At 47.1% G+C, this 17,725-nt stretch overlaps 1 protein-coding gene across 2 annotated transcripts in view; it reads left to right on the plus strand.

Moving 5' to 3' along the window:
* LOC125942445 (uncharacterized) overlaps nucleotides 1–17,482 on the plus strand; it is a 59,932-nt gene extending 42,450 nt beyond the window's left edge. For both annotated transcript variants that reach the window (XM_049660613.1, XM_049660612.1), the window contains 2 exons: nucleotides 6,363–6,508; nucleotides 17,044–17,482. In XM_049660613.1, coding sequence (XP_049516570.1) covers nucleotides 6,363–6,508; nucleotides 17,044–17,308 — 411 coding nt within the window. In that variant the 3' untranslated portion in view covers nucleotides 17,309–17,482. The remainder of the gene's footprint in view (nucleotides 1–6,362; nucleotides 6,509–17,043) is intronic.
* The last annotated feature ends 243 nt before the right edge of the window (nucleotides 17,483–17,725 follow it).

Here is a 17,725-nt window from a genome sequence, read left to right on the forward strand (position 1 = left end):
CTCAAACGCCTCAACCAAGTGAGAGCCATGTGGTCCGTCTCAATCGTGAATGCCACTCCGTCAACATAATAGTCGAACTTTCGCAGAGCGAAAACTATCACGAGACACTCTTTCTCTGTCACCGAGTAGTTCCTTTCCGCCGGCGTCAACGAACTGCTCGCGAACGCAACCAATCAGAGAATGCCTCCGTGCTCCTGAAGCAAAATTGCACCTAGACCCAGCTAGGTCGCTTGCGTCTGTTTGAATCACAAACTCCCTGTTCAAGTCGGGCAGCTGAAACTCTGCCGTGTCAGCGAGCACTTTTGGGTGAGGCCGTGCAGTGCCGCCTCCTGCTCTTGACCCCAAGTCCAACGCTCGTCTTTCCTCAAGAGCTTCGTTAAAGGCGCTTGCACTGCCGCGCAGTCTGGAATGAATTGGCGGTAAAAGTTCACCAATCCCAGAAAGCGTCTCAGTTCGCCGATATCTTTCGGCGACGGGTAGCTCAGTATAGCCTCGAGCTTATCCTCACTCGGCAGAATGCGGCCGTTGTCCAATGTGAATCCCAACAGCATTATTCTGTTCGCAGCTGTCTGAACTTTACTCGGGTTCAGCGTGATACCCGCGGACCTCAGCCTGTCTAGGACGTCTCTCAAATGGCGCAAGTGCTCGTCGAATGTTTTCGAATAAACCACTATGTCGTTGAGATATGCGAGAGCATGTTGCCACTTCGCCTCTCCTAGAACTCGGTCCATCAACCTCTGATAAGTAGCGGGAGCTCCGACTAAGCCAAAAGACATTCTTTTGAACTGAAATAGCCCCCTGCGACAAGTGAAAGCCATTTTCTCTTTGTCACGCTCGTCCATTTTGATATATCCACGACTAGCATCGAGCGTCGTAAAGTACTCCGCTCCGCCTAGGTTAGATACCAAAGAGGAAATGGAGGGTAGAGGGTACGCATCCTTCTTCGTAACCTCATTCAGCCTGCGGTAGTCTACACAAAGGCGATAAGTATCGTCCTTCTTCGGGACTAGAACTACCGGGAAGCCCCATGGGCTGTTCGACCTTTCCACAACGCCTGTGTCGATGAGTTCATCTAAGGCGCTGTCAAGTGCTTTCCGTTTAGTCAAGCTTATCGGCCGAGGATTACATTTCCACAGTGCAGCGTCACCCGTGTCTATCCTGTGCCTAACTGGCATAGTGCGGCCCGGACAGTCCGTGAAAATCGCGTCGTATTCGTACAACAGCGATGACAGTCGTGCCCTTTCTCTCTCCGGCAGGCTGTTGACCTCTGAAAAAAGTGGGTGCTCTGCCCCTTGCAATGCCGCGGCACAATTTTGTGCCACCGTCTCTCCGTTGCTTTGATCGCCTTTACTGATTACGGTTTGCTCGCTCGGCTGCGGCTGGGTGTGGCCCGCTCGCGCTGCGCCCGAAGACTGGCGTGTCTCCGCAGGCGCGGGCGCTGTTGCGAAACACTTCAAAACACCTGTTCCGTTGTCTCGGTAACCTCCGCTGGCGATGTCTATCAAAATACCCGACTTGGCGAGAAAGTCTCGACCTAAAATAACAGGCACTGACAGACCGGGAAGATGTACGAGGCGTTGTCGCCTGACGCGTCTCTCCCAGCGAATAACTAGTCTAGCTGCACCGCTCGATTGTGCTGTGCCGGAAGCAAGGCGGAAAGTGGTGTCACTATCTCTTAAGCGGATATTGTTCTCGCGGAGATGATGCAACACCTCGTCACCAAATAAAGAAGCGCTTGCCCCAGTATCCAATAATGCGGCAAACTTCTTTCGGGCTATCGTTAGCTCGATGAACGGCGCCTGCGAGTCCACGACATCTCCTACGCGACAAGCCAAAGGTGCAAGTACATCGAAATCACCGGTTGTGTTCGAGATCGCCACCCGGGACCCAAGGTGGATCACCGGCGGCCTCGCCCGTTTCTCGAACCACGTGCTTGACCTCGGCCCGGCGTACTTGCGCAGTCACGGGCGATGTGCCCCAGTCCGCCGCACTGGTAGCAACGGCCACCAAAGCCTCGGTGGCGTGGGCGCCCGTCGCTCCAATCCGGCGGGCCGTAGCTTCCACGCTTGGCGGTCGGCATGTGCCGCTCCTCCGTTCTCGCATTAGTGGCAAGTTCCTGCCGCAGCGCACTGCGTGCCGCGTATGCTGTGCTGTTTTCAGCGCGTAGGCATACGGGTCCAAGGCGCGGTCTGATAATTCCCATCCACGCTGGACCTGCTCGTCGGCGACCCTCGGGGAATGTGAAGCGATCCCGCCGCCGTTCCACGCGCAGCGAGGCTCGAGTGACAGCGCGGCGTGTGGAGGCGGACGGTATGCTCGCGCCGCGAGGATGTCCCCTTGGATGCGCTTTGCTTCGGTGGCGAGCTCGTCTAGGTCTTTGAACTTACATCCCCTGAAGTAGGCCGTGAAAGTCGGGTGCACTTGCCGTGTGACGCGCTTGACTTTCTTGGCGACGGTGGCAAGAGGGCTCGCGAGACGATAAAGTTCGTCCATCGCTCGAACATACTCCAGCAGGGACTCGTCCGGATGCTGGGTACGCAACTCCAACTCTCTCCTCAAACGCCACTGGTAGTTGGCCGGAAGAAATTCCTTGCGGAAGTTCGCGCGGAACTCTTCTACCGTTCGGGCTCTGTGTCCGGCCTGTCAGAACCAACGAGCCGCCTGTTCAGTCAGTGAAGCAGGGACCACGCGCGCGAGAAGTTCGGCGTCTGAAAGCCCTGTTGCTTGCTGATAATAGTGCAGACGGTTGAGGTACTCGTTTGCACTAGTGCGATCGTGGTACCCACTATAGGTAGGCATCTCTACCTTAATTCGTGGTCGCTCGCTCTGCGACGGGGCCTGCATTGTGTTCTGCAGGGCGCCGGCTAAGCTCTGCATGACTTGCAGTGCATTCTGCAGCATTATTTCGCTTGACGGAATACTACCGCCCAAAGGTTCGAACGCATCCGCAGCTTGCGTCGAACTATTTAGAGGCATAGGTGGCTCTGAGTCCGCAGGACGAAGCGGCGAGGTGTTAGTGTTAGGCCTACTTTCAGGCCTAAACCCTGCCAACGTGGCGTTTCCGCGATCCCAACTGTTCCGCGTGAAACACTCAAAATCAAAGCTACCGGTTTGTTCGGAAGCTGCCGCCGCATTAGCACCAGGCCTCTGATTATCTGCTGCGACATCCGACAACATGAACAAATCTGGAAAGTCAGACAAGCCCATCGCCATTGTTTGCTGTAACTTCAGTAGTCCCAGTTCCAAAAAACAGAAAAAAAAAACTCGACGTGTTGCTGAATTCGAACCACGTTGGTAGCGCCAAATGTGGGGGTCTTCCCCAACCCGTAGCATGTGTAATCGCAGCTACGTAGGGTTCGGGCGAATAAGGCAACAAGCGAGTCAACTCAACAACGTTTATTGCTGTTGGCAATAAAACACTCTTGCAGAGGGAAGTCCGCTCTGTATAATAAGCAATAAAATAGGCTTGCCTCGTCGCGTGTAGTAGTCACGCAAACGAGGTCACTCACGGGTTTCAGCGGGTAAATCCGTATGGGCAGGTAGGTCAAGCGAGGTCAGAGAGCCCCGGGGGTCTCTCGGTCACGCTCTTTTATCCTTTTTTGCCTTTCTGCGAGGCGAGTGTCCTCCTCGCCCACCAGATACTTTCCCTCTTCCCACGCGGCACGTGCGTTGCGAGAGGCGAGCGAGAACCGGGAGAGGGCAAAGTGCATTTCTCCCGTGTCCGCCCGGCTCCCGCAGCGCGCGCTGTGCGCGCACGAGATGTCCGCCCGGCTACCGCCGCGTGTGCTCCATGCGCAAGCGACGGGCGAGCGCCCGCGGGAGAAGGTGGCAGCGTGTGCTCCCCACAAGACATGGTGAAGCAAGAGGCAGCATGAAACATTCACTCCTCTTTGCCAGCACTCTTCATAATGCTAGCATCGTGACAGCGAGTGTTTGTGGTAATTTTGTTTGCTTGTGTGCACGTGACACCAATTTAATTTGCAAGCTAACGTTTACTTCAATTTATACAGTTGATAAAATTACGAATGGTACTTAGTGTAGTCTCTTTGCTATCATCATAAATGATTTGCCTTTCGGGCAAAGCTGCAACTTTTTTTTTCTCAAGGAAGACGACTATTCGTATCTTTTACACCGCTGTTTTTAATTTGTGGGTGCCATCTGGTGTCAGCTGTGGGCACTGAGCGCGGTCAACCATGGCGTCCAAGATTTACACGCTATGCGAGACAACACGCAAATCTTGGACGCCGTGAACCACACAGATGCATTGGTCTTGGTGTGATCTGCACCGATCAGCGCTCAAAATGACGCCATTATAGCCTGACTTTCTTGCAATTTCTTTATAAGTGCTTAGTGACAAGATACTATCCATCAGGATTGTTTTGGGAATTTGTGAAATTATTTTACCGCTGAAAATTTAAAAGCTCAAATGAACAAAATTTGTGATTTAACTAATTTTTCGCTGCAAGTACGACTTCGTTATATTGAGATTTGACTGTACCAGTACCAGCAAACAGGCTTATAGAACTGCTGTATGCCATCCAACAATGTAGTGCCAGTAAGTGCACCGCTGTTTGGCATAATAATAATGATTCCTACATAAATACTGAACCTATAGACCCTTCTTGTCCGCACTGAGGCAGCAGTGAATTTTCGAAGCCCCCCAAAACTTAGTCACGCACTTTTGACACTCTAGTTAGCCAAGCGAAACTAAGTATTTTGTCCTGTAGTATACTATAGGCACATGTTCTTGATGTGTTCAGAAATAAGGAATGTGCTCCGTGGGTCGAGCTCATGCATGCAGCTTTCTTGGTGTACTTAGAAATAAAATTCAGTTTTCAAACATTCTCTAACCCTGTAGCAAAACTGGTGCCAGCTGGAGAGTTCTATGTATTTGTCGACTGTATTAACTTGTGTTGTTTGAGAGGGCTTAACCAGAAGTCTTTTGGGAACTCTGTCTGTAAACATAAAAAGGGTCTATAATGTCGGCTCATAGGTACCTCCAAAGCACACCGTCCCACATTAATAGAATAGTGTGTTAGATTCAGCAGATTCCTTGATTTACCTGTTTTATTCAATTTAGCCATTTGGTATATGCTACTTCATGTGTGTCCATTCTTGGCTAATCAGAATGGGGGTGGGCCACTGTGACCCAAGAGGTGCAGGATCCTTAAATGTAGCTAGATTTAGGTTGCAATTCTTTATGCATACACCTGTCAGCACCATTATTCCCTCAATAAGCATCATACATCGCATTCATCCTGGTAACATCACTGTGTAGATGTGTCACACTGCATCCGCCTGATCTGGTTTTTGTACTTCAGCATAACTTGTCAGCGGTGCAGAGCATAACCATAAAAATTGCACAATACAGTAAAACCTCCTTAATACGTAGTTGGCGGGGAATATGGATCGGGTGCACACTAAGCGATGTACCAACTAACCAACCTATGCAGATGAGCGGCTATAGACTTACTGGCAAAGAAAGAACAGCCAGCTCAATTCTCACTCAACCACACGCGCAGTAAAATTTAATTTGTGAGTATGCAGCAAAAAATCTGATTTTAACTTGCCGCCGTGGTGGCCTTGCAGCAATGACAGCATCTTCAAACTTTGGAAGTCTGCGAGCCAGTTTCTCCATCAGGCTCCACTTCTCTGTGAACGCCCTCATGGCAGTCAACGCATGCTCCGTGTTGGATACAGAAGGGCCATCATCCACTTCCACGTCATTCGCAACGCGACGTGGAAGTGCCAGAAGTTATGGAAGTAGGAAACACGTCTTGGTCACAATGTTTAATGTCACTAACGGTGGTGATTGCAGTCCGTGAAAGGTCCATGTGCTGCAATTTCACTATCATCTATGCACACTACATTTCGCCGATTCCGTACTTGTGCAGACAGAAAAATGAAGTAAACACTACGCACCAACCATTTGGCATGCAGTAAGTGACTACGGCTTAAGCGGTGAGCCAATGCTTAGCAAGTTCAATGGTGGCAGGGTTGGGGATTTATCGCGAGTATATTTAAACCAGAATTATAAAGCAGGTACATATTAATGAGCTTTTAGTGTAATAAAGTTGTGACCTCGGTAGTGAATAAACATAAACATTCCGTGATATAACACGCTGCATACGATGAAAGTAAGCACAATTTACTATGCCCTGCTTGACTAAAGCTTCGCTTCACATAGAGTTCAACATTTTTTTTAGCTCCTGAAGAGCTTTGTCTGCAATGACCGATGCATTGTTTTAGAATATTGTACCCGATTATTTGATAAATTCCACTGGTTCGAGCTAGCATGCATTCATGTGTAGTGATCAGAGCATGCCACATGTGCTGCCATGTCCCACGTGTTGTCTCCGCAGGGTGAAGACAAAGTAGACATTCTGCATGAGCTTGACAGGCTTATGGCACTACCCAACGGGGAGCAGGCAGCTCGTGATGGATTGGCAGACGCCTCTCCGCAAGCAATCGCAGAAGAACCTGCCCGGCCCATCTCACCCATCCCCAGGTAGGGCATCCTCAGCTAGGACAACTATAGTTAGCACAGCTCAGCATCGTAACATACGACAAAAAATCAGATGAAGATGCAGAAAGAAGAAATGTGATAAGGTCAAGCATGGCAGTATGTGTCACATTTTCTGCATCTTTGTTTGCATCATGCAGCCCTAGTCTTATTTCAGTTAGTACTCAGCGATAAGTAGCAGATAGTAGTTGTGGCAGTTAAACAACCGCGAAGTACAAGCATGGGTTTTTTTATATCTCTTTTTTTCTGCTATTTCATTAGGTGCATGGGTCTGAACAAAATTAGTTTAGTAAATGCTTCTTTAGCGAACTCGTTTTATTCAATATATTGCTTTATTCCAAGTTTTTCATGTTCCCGTGTTAAAGGGGCCCTTAAACACTTTATGAAGCCAAGAATTGCATTTGAAGTTGAACTAGACTATTTCAGAAGTACTTCGCCGCTCAAGTAGTACTTCAATGCGTTCAGTAAAGCATTGGTATTAGCAATAAAAGGTTGCTTTGATCCCCCTCGCAATGCTTCCGCTCCTTCTTCAATGCCTTGCACTGTGAAGGCTGTGAAGGCACAACGCTCTGCCTACTGAACGTCACCGTGGTGCACATTTCAAATTTGATTTTGGATGTTCACGTAGATGGCACTACTTCCGATTTTGGTGCCTACGACGCACCAAAGTAGGAGGCTTTTCCTCAACTTAGGTTGAGTTCACGGTGTTTGCTTGCTGTGGCTACATGCTGCTGTGTTTCCTCGCACCAAGTGGAACAAGTAGCACATTTCCTTTCACACTTATCTCTGTGGCAATCACACAATTTGCAAGCGTAGAACGAAACGTCATCTTTATGTTCGCTCGTGTCAGCACTTTGGCAGCGAGCACATTGTCTAAAGGTGCGGATATAGCCATATAGCCCGGATGCAGCGCAATTACGCTGTGCTGGCAAGAATTTAATGCTATACTGCTGTACTCTGGTTATAGTCTAGCGTTCGGCGCGGCTGGCGCAGGAATAGTAAAATTCTTATTTCTGGCTAGAGCTGCTAGACCAGAGTGCAACGTACACTAACTCAGGTGACCGGCGTGGTACCACGCTGATCTACAGTTCGGGTGCATTGAAGTGAGCATCTTGAGCTTGTGCCTCTGCCGAATAGAAAAGTGCTCACTCGCCAAGCACATGTCAGCATGCTTTGCAGCAATAACTGGTCTCCACGCTGCTGTGGGCCACGTTCAGCATGCCGAACTATACCAGGGACAAATTTTAGGCGATCCGGTGGTCGCTGGCGTGACGCATCCGACTTCGCCGGCCACTGCCTGGCATGCTCCAGTGGCAGACTATTTTCGCACCTTCAGCGATAAATGCTGTACTCCAAACTTGCATTGAAAGGATTTCAAATGTTACAAGCTTTGATCAGGATGGCAACATACATGGAAGGTGTGCAGCTTGGAAAGCAGACGACTTGTTCCAGTCAGATGTTGGCGCTCGTGACGTCTCCCACAGAGTCCAATCGAAGCATGTGGTTTCCCTCGGTGAGGTCAGTGAAAAAAAAATCAAATTATGGGGTTTTACGTGACAAAACCACGATCTCATTATGAGGCATGCCGTAGTGGGGACTCCGGAAATTTGGACCACCTAGGGTTCTTTAACGTGCACCTAAATCTAAGTACACGGGTGTTTTCGCATTTCGCCCCCATCGAAATGCAGCTGCCGTGGCCGGGATTTGATCCTGCAACCTCGTGCTCAGCAGCCCAACACTATACCCACTGAGCAACCAGAGCGGGTTCGGCGAGCTCAGTGAGTGGGCTCGTTGCGGCACCCTGCGATGGCCACGGTATGAGACGCCACTGCGAGCTCAGTGGCCACTATAGCTGAACATTTCCTATGTACACAACAAGTCTGAAGTATGCACTCGCGCTCATGTGCTCCTGCCTGGCCATGCTACAGGGTAAAGACTAGCTTTGTCGTGCACCAGCTTTACCGACGGAAAATAACCATGTCCAGATTGCGCATTTTGAAACTCTTTTAGTAACTCACTATAGAAGCAATGTCTGCCAAGGCATCTAGCCAAGAGTGGCCAGGAGTGAGCGCATGCTGGCAAGCGTATGTGGAGTCTGACTTTAAGTTTGGCATGGTTAGAGGCTAGTTAAGTGTTCAAAACTAACATACCGTATTTACTCGAATCTAGGCCGACTCCGATTCTAAGCCGACCCCCCAAAAGTTCGAAGTCCGAAAAAAAAAAAAAACTTACCTCGAATGTAGGCCGAACGAAAAAGCGAGGACAGCATTCTCAAAATGAAACAGCATTTATTAAATTTGAACATGCCGAGCTCATTCTATGTCACCATCGCTGCTAGCCTCGTCGCTATCTTCCTTACTGCTGACATCTTCAAACAGTGCGCTATATTCAGTACCACCCAGCGCATTAGAGATGCTGCATTTTTGGAAGGAGCGCACGTTGCGGCGCACGCAAAAACCATCTCCCGTGGCCCCCTCCAACGACAGACCGATGCCGAAGTTCCGCCCGGCTTGAACGTTTGACGATGCCTCTACGGCTAGCTCAACTACCGTATTTACTCGATTCTCACGCTTCCTCGATTGTAACGCGCACCCGTTTTCCACGAGGAAAAAATTGGAAAAATAGATTTCCTCCCGATGCACTGATGTTGCGATGAATAAAGAAAGTCGCAGTTTCGCCCGAAAGGCGATGCATCGAATGCGGTAGCAAATTAGTAGACCGCTATTAACAAGCACGGTGTCACGCGCGCTCAAGCAAACATGAACACACCTCGCTCGTTGACCGCGGAAACGAACTGTCAAAACGCTGGAGACGAAGCGCGCCTTCGTGCTAGCATGCCTCTCGCTTCAACGCGGCGAAAACACGGCGCGCGGCGGACTTTACCAGTCGCAGATTGCTTTCAAGATAGGGCCAAGCCTGATCGTATCGCCGGAGTGGATCATCGCAGATGACGTCCTGCTTCGGTCCACTGAAACCGTTCCGCATTGCTTTGCTGGCGAAAATCCTCTCCTTCTGTTTGCGCCAGTCCCGCTCTCAAGTTTCGGATTCTCCGAACGCCCGTGATGCGGCCCGATTTCCGTCCGTCTCCGCACAGATGATCACTTTCCTTTTAAATGCGGCATCATGATGAACTCGGTACTTCATGCTGATATATAGAGCAGACGCTGAGAACGTGAAGACAGACGGTAGACTATTGCCTAAGCACGTGTACTGCAGCACACGGAGGAAGCTTCCGCATGCTACGGTAGCTAGGCACGACGCGCGTGCGAGGCGGCCATTTTGAAATGCCGACGCAGATTTAGGGTCGTGTTGAAAGTGCGCGTTAGATTCGAGTAAATACAGTATTCGTTTAGAAAGCGGCACTATAGTGGCATCGCCCATTTGGTGCCATTACGATAACGCCACACCGCGCGCCGATGCTGCACCATACCGATACTACCGATACGACGCAGATCAAAATGGCGACGTCGCTCGTGTACTTCAGCTGGCTACTGGCGCGGCTAGCAGCGGCTGCGATACTGACTTTTCTAGATGGCGCTAACTATGCACCATATTTATCAGTTTCAGTTAAAAACTGGCGCGTTTTTTAAAATCCTCGAATCTAAGCCGACCCTAGAGTTTCGTATGTGATTATTTGAAAAAAACTATCGGCCTAGATTCGAATAAATACGGTAAGTTAGCGAGACCCGACGGCTATGCAGTATTGTACACGTTCCTCTAAAACACGAACGAAAGCTCATTCCTCGTTCCTTCCCAATCTTAAAACGAGTTTCCTTTACAAGTTCCTTTAATGCGAAAGGAACGCGTTTCAACATTTGAACGTGTCATTACATTAACGTTATATTTCATTTTTTAATTGAAATATAGTGTCGGATAATCCTGAGGGGAAATAAAGAGCAATTTAAAACTTACATAGAACTACGTATATTATAAGAATTTGAACATCGCCGGCAGGAGATTATCTGGAGATAAAAAGAATCCAAAGAAATGCTCCTAGACTAATTTTTTCAGGGAACACCGAACATACTCAAGGCGTGTCTAACTGCAACATTGGTGCTCATCTATTACAAGTGCAACACATATGGCACTTTCCACTTCGGTCTTCAATGGCGCAGTCAGGATACTGTGCTTCAGATGTGCAAATGAAAAGTTACTCACATGCACCAATATAATTCAGTTTCTTGCACAGGAAACCGCTTCAAAAGGAACAATACATAGGTGTTTAATAAATGCTGATTCAATATTGCAGCATGAGTGGGAATAAAATGTCCAGAATACATATTCGCAACTTTGTAAAGTCCCTTGTTTGAACTCAGCAAAAGTTTTCTCTCTATGTTGGTGTCCGACAGATGAACCCATTTTTTCGACACCACTTTGTTGGCATTGTTGAAGAGCCATTCCACCGAAGCGCTTGAAGGTACTGCCGTGTTGTACTTGAAGAAAAGTTGGTTCAGTCCCTCGAAATTCTTCTGCGGCAGCAGGTAGTCAGCACCACATGTAACGCACCAGCATGTCACACGACAGCTAATTCTGTTCCTCGGCTACAATGGTTTGGTGCCCGAGCGAGGAGAAATCTGCGGGCGTGGACGAGGTGACAACATCTATGCTGGCTGGTTTGGTCACCGCAGCCAGCTCTGTCTTTCTATTGATGCTCGCCTGGTCTCTCATAGTACTGTCTAGGATCCTTGATAGGCTAAACCTTGGGATTAAGTTACTGAAAACAACGAGCTCGCGCTTTTCTTTGTCGTGTCCAAACCTGCAATCCCGAACAATTTATTAGAAAAGCAACATATACAAAATCAGATGCTGACATTGCTTACCTCGCCCATCTGCCCTGCATGATGTGCTGCATACATGCGTGTGTCTGTTCAATGTCGTGGAACGTTTACAGAAGGAAAGCTGTTCCCTCTGCCGTTCCTTCATAAACCTAACGAGTTACCATTACAGTTCTACCAACCCTTAATGGAACAGTGGCGTTCCTCCCTAAAGGAACTAGTTCCAGAAATGCCGTTCCTTGGAATGCCGTTCCGAACAGCACTGCGGCTACGACGCCAATAAGCGGTGCGACCAAAGTTTAATTCTTATGTGAGTGGCTGTGGCCGAGCTTGAACGGATGGTAATCGACTTCTTCTGGAAGTACGTAATTCTTATCTAAATTCGAAATGCAGATTTTCAGTTACTTCAGCCTGCTTAGTAAACTGTGTCAATAAATATACACAGTAGCAGTAGGAAGAAGTGCTCTGATCTTAACTCCCTTCTTTACTGATGTCAACTATTGGACAATAGCAGCCGCCTATGGAAATCTTGCATGTGACGACATATGCAAGGTCCCGGCACCTTTGAAACGGTTGACGAGAAGGCTTTGTTTGAAAAGAGTGTGTTTTAGAAAAAGGCGACTTGGTGCTCTACTTGTGAGCTCCATGTGCTGCGCACCATTGCAAAATTTGTCTGATATGTTCACAGCCGCGTATGCTATCTGTGGAATGTTTTTTCGCCAGGGCTTAGGGGTGGTTCAGGACGCCTTTAACTATGACTCTTATAGCTCCTCCGCTTTTAAGGAAATATCGCTTATCGCTAACAGTGAAGATTCTGTTCTGGCCAGTTCGTTACAGTGAGGGTTTACTCTATTGTAATTCTCCTGAGTAAATTTTAAAGATGGTCGTTTATGCTTATTAAGTGTACCTCGGAACAGACAATTTTTACTGTCAGCACTGTGCTTGTCACTCGTAACGTAAACAGAAGAGCAGCGTAATTGGTGCTTGCTGACGCATTGCTAAATCCTTCTGTGCCTGGGTTCATCCATGCATTACTGGTGAAAATGGCCAAGAACAAGCTCAGTTTTTCAACGGTACTTGTTTTATTGCAATGCCATGGACAAGCTGATTTTGTGCGACTGTTTTGTTGCACACATTAAATGGGGCAGCGTAGACTAAGCTAGTATACTGCACCAGGTAAAGAAGTGCCTGTTTATTTCCATTTGCCAGGAGTGGTCACGTGGTTCAAGAAGCAACCACGAAGTTTAGTCAGGGACCTGCTGCTGGCATTGCGCCATCTTGCTCCAATCTGTCTTGCTGCGCCAACCTGCGCCAAAACAGAAATTTCGAATGAAGCCGTCAAATTTAGCAGGATGTGCGTGTTCAGTGGCAATCACACACCCATAAAAGTGTGATGGCTAGTGCTTAGCTTGACAATTCAAGCCTAAGCAATCTGTTTCAGCATCAGTGTCTTTGGAGTGTTGGTTTGTTTGCTGGCGTAATTGTAACGAGGCCACAAGAAAATGAAAACCGTTTTGTGCTATACAATACATTACGAATGTTTTCTGTAAGTGTTGCACATTTGCTTGTAGGAAACCAGCTTAACATGATTTGAATCGGTGCTCATTTCATGGGGCAGTCAGGAAGGCTAAAGTCGCCCAGAATGAATAAGGTCGTGCAGTCTGCTGAGCGTGTAGCTCATCACTTTCGTTATACATTTTAGCACTAGCTTTTGCACCCTATTGGTAGATCTGCATCGACTAATGCACGAATGTGCAAACACCGTGCATGTGACGTTCTAAATCTATTTTGCGCATGCAGCACACCGACAAGCAACCTTGCATGAAACTTCTCATCCACAAATATCCAATGGCAACTGCAATCATCACTCAAGTTTGCACTCAAGCTACATTATTTACTGCATGGCCACAGCATACGAAATCGGGTTTTGGCACCACAGAACGAAAGCCAAGGATGTAAGTTTTCTATTTAGTCAACCTTAGCCCGAATAATCGAGCTTATTCAAAATATTGGTTGACGACACATATTGCAAAGCCTGTGAACATTTTTATTCCTTTATTGTTTTCAAAGATATCCGAGTTTTTCTTCACGGCAAGCGATGTTAAATACTGGGCAACTTGCAATGACCAGGGAGGTAACACATTTATTGTGCGATATTATGCTATCTTAACTGAAGGTCGTCAAGATTTAAAAATTACCGGAGGACAGCACACGAACGGTGTTCATTGTATATTATTGAGTGTTGTTCATGGAGTATTTCTTGTTCAATGGGCACGTATTCGTTTCATTAGCGAAACGATAAGATTTCAATGAAAAAGTTGTGGAGGATGTTGAGAAATGATTGAGAACAGCATTTAAAGACACCTAGGATTCGTGAAGAATTTTTTTTAATTAAAAAAAAGAAACCTGGTGAAATAAATTGATCGACAAAACAAAAATGACCGTGACGACGCTTATGCACACCAAAGGTTGCATAATGCTTTGCACAAACCTCGTCAAATACGGGCACTGAGAACGAGCTGCCGCGCTCTTTTCACGACATGTCAGCAGCTCTTGGCGTGCATCTTCGGCCCCTATGAAATGCAAAGTAGCGGGATCTTGTATAGGTTCGCTTTCTGAACCGTTTTAAGACTGTACCCCTGATTTGCACGTGCGTTGCTTGAAAACGTGTTGTCACGTTGTTTTTTTTTGTTTTTTTTACAGATTTTTTGTTTGCTTGTTTTTGTTTTGTTGTATTTGTTGGAAAAAATGACCACACAAGACCTAGCTTGCTATATACGCTGTTATTGGTCACTTCTCGATGCATTGTACAACATTTGCATTGGCACCTTATGGAATAAGTAACAAAATAGATGTTAGCTATTAAACTTAACTGGTTACTTGTTCACAAAAAATTGATAAGCATTAACAAAAGCTTATCAGCATACTGTGGGCACTGTTTGGTTATTTCTCAAGCAACGCTTGTATACAATGTAATGCTAAAACTACTATGGCTCATACCCACATTGGATATGCGGGTACAAGCCAGGGATGTGCAGGTATGAGCCAGGGACTAGAAAGAAAGACGGAAAGCAAGACAGAAAGAAAGAGCAGGTGGGGGGAAGGGGGTTGGTGCGTTCCGCCGGGCTTTCCTAGCTTCAGATCAGTTTCAGTGCCCGGGTGGGAAGGCCTGCTTGGTGCGTTCCACTGAGGAGCAGGCGCATTTGAACAATGGCGCCGTGAACTCGCTTGGGAAAGGGCTCGCCGTTGACGTTCCGATTCTAGCGTGAAGGCTTCCGAAGCCCAGGCGAAACCCTGAGTTGCGGGAGGGCGATGTTGAGTCCAAACGTGAGCGAAGAGCCGCCTAGCCTGAGTTTAGTACAAACGAAGCGGAACGCCTGCGACAGCGTCGTCTTGCCACAAGCTTCTGTTACCCCCAATTCCCCGAGAGGGGAAGGGCTCTGATTTTTTTTTCTTGGCCACATTTAGCTGGCACATCCGGTATATAACTTAATAGTGGTTTCTGAGAAACCTCTATGGGGTTTGCTTTACAACTTCATGCTACAGTAGGATGGATGACAACTTTTCCCTGCCATGAATTTTGCTCGCCTTGCGGGCTTCTCCAGAATTGATTTACCGTTGCCTAGTATCATTCTGCAAAGTTGAATAAAGAACACCTTTTCTTCATCTGCCTTTATTTCACTCACATTGACCTTTATCAAGCTGCTCCAAAGCGCCAGATTTGCAGCTCTCAGAGCTGCTCCAAAACTTCCTTGCCCGCTTCCATCCCTGTGTGGTGAAGACCTCCGCTAAGGCACAGATGAGCAACGTTGGCGGTGGCAGTGCCACTGTGCTACTGCAGTGTGGTGCCTTTTCTGATGAGCAATGGCGAGACAACTTCTTTGGAAATTTGTCTGTTTTATTTTTCTTTTTTGTGTGTGTGTGAAAATCGCATTGTTAGCTCTTTTTTTATCGTATTTCATAATCGCTCAGGATTGCCGATTCCTCTGGGCTTGGACAAATGGTGCCACTGCACTGTGTGCAGCGATGGCTCAAGTGCATTTGGCTATGTCTCAGCATACACAACATGAAATTTGTTATTTGTATGCATATTGATTAATGATTATATATTGATATATTGTATTTGTATATTGATACTTATGATTGAGAAGAAACTGTACAAGTACCACAGCTCTGACGTGTCCGATTTGTAATAAAATAGTACTTGAGTGTCCACCGTAGAGCGGATCAACCATAAGGGTCATGCACAATTGCTGTTGTCTCGATGATCTTGGCTTTGTCAATAGTGTAATGTGGCTTTCCCTCACAATCTTAGTTCAGCAAGAGTGAGTTCATTGTTGCGTGAGCAAGTAAAAAGTGTGTTGGCAGTCTTTAAAAGTGGTGCCACTGACTAGCTTCATTGGCTTCGTCACGGAAAAGAAAAGCCGACTTCAGCGATGGATCAAATGATTCCAGAAAGTGAAGTGCTTGTCTGCTCGAGTAAAGGCAACCTTTGGTTTCTCAATGCACTCGTCTCGTCACCAAAGAGTGAAAACCAAAGTGAGAGCAACGCTTCTCGTGACTTTCCCATCGCAATAATAGAATGGCATGGAAGGGGTTAGACAATGTGCTGAACAGCGCTCTCATTGCCACTGGGGACTTTGTTGAAGCTACCTGCTGGTGTAAAGGTATTTACAGCAATGCCACCTTTACGAAGTGACCTTTCTTATTTTGTCAAAAAGGAGTCGGTTTGCACAAGAACATAAAGAATTTATTGCTCCGAGAGATTTTCTCAAGATGTTACCATCCACATCAGAAGCAGCAGCTTCCTTGGCTTGCCTGTCCGTTTTCAGTTTTTAAAGTTAACTTATAGTTATTTCTAAATTTTTGTACTATACGATTTGAACAATCTCATGCAAGGCAGCAGGCAGAGAGAAATTGGAAGCGCTTGCATCTGCGACGTGACAAAAACGCAGAAGTTGCTATTTGAAACTGGTGTAACACATTTTACCTTAAAGGGGTACTACAGAGAAAAAGTACCTGTTTCACCTGCATTAGTAACATACCCTTCAACAATACTGAAAGTGCCACTGTTATCGTGAGAATTAAACCTTGCATGCTAAGCCAGAACCAGGTGCGAAAGGGAAACACGTGTGGTGCCACCGCCTTGAAGTTCCCGCACCAGCTCGTCGTGATGTCATGGATTTTGACGGCATCTGCTAGGGCCTAGTTAATTGTTTATCGGTAAAGAGGGACTACTTTGTGTTCTAAAGGAGCCAAAGATTGAGCATCACAAGTTTCAACATGTTTTACTGAGTCAACAACGCAGCAACTTCAAGAAAAACTTTGAAATTTGTGACGTCACGCTTGGGTTTTGGTGCAAAATAAAAAAATGAAACTTGACCTTCATTTCCTGTTTCAGTCATCAACCTTTCATTGCAAAATTAATGCATATAAAGTTTTCAAAGAAAAATTTATCAATCTTAATGGATATAGTGTTTCTCTTAAGTGTCGCTTTAACATGCGGGTAAACTTTTTCACAGTTTTTATTATGCGAAATATTCAAAATTGATTAGGCCCACCTCCTGAGGCTGTGATTGGGGGGTCTCAAATTTTAAGGCACAAAATGAGTGCATACGAAGAACGATGTAGAAGGTTTCTTGCACAGATTACACAACTACATTCAATATAATGTTATATAGTTTTTGGAACGTACCCGCAAGAGGACCAAAATGTAACCTAAAAATCAATGACTGTCTCTTCTAGGGTTGAAAGCAGGATGCCCCCTTTTTCTTGCACGCATCGTCGCAGCAGTCAATCAGCGAGACCGGGAGTGCCTTCTGTTGGGGAGCTGATTGAGGCCAGTCAAGGAGGTCCGACCGAGCCACCAGCCGGAGCCGAGCCAGAATGGAGGACGGCCGAGGACAAGTTGGAAGAGGCCGTGCCCGTCGTTTCTGAGGGCGAGCTGCCAGTGGCTGCTCGCGCTCCTCTGCTCGAGCCAGATGTCGATGCCGTGGCTCAGCCTCTGTGAGCAACGAGCCCTGCAGTACCTCCCGCCCCAAGACCAAGTTAGTTCGCAAGCATAACATGACATTGGCAGTGCAAATTTGGCACATTAAATGGACAGCACAGTCAGAGTTGTCTGCTTCTTGTGTTTACCTCGAGTGTTTGCTACATTGTGACATCATACCAGCAAGCCCAGCTATCAACCATTTTTCAGTGCAGCAGAGCCTCCTCAGTCACATTATATAATGACATTAGGTAGATAGCTTTACTGCATAAATCCAAGCCAAATGAAGGGAATTCAGAGAAACGTCGTTACTTGAGGTTAACAGTGGCCGAATTCGGAAAGCCTGGGCTTTGGCCAACATTCTGACAAGCTGGCTTGTCTTTGTCAGGACAACTGCTTTTATTGCCACGGTGTTTAAAGCCCTTGCCACTATGGTAT

The sequence above is a fragment of the Dermacentor silvarum genome, chromosome 1 (assembly GCF_013339745.2).
Source record: "Dermacentor silvarum isolate Dsil-2018 chromosome 1, BIME_Dsil_1.4, whole genome shotgun sequence".
Classification (NCBI taxonomy): domain Eukaryota; kingdom Metazoa; phylum Arthropoda; class Arachnida; order Ixodida; family Ixodidae; genus Dermacentor; species Dermacentor silvarum.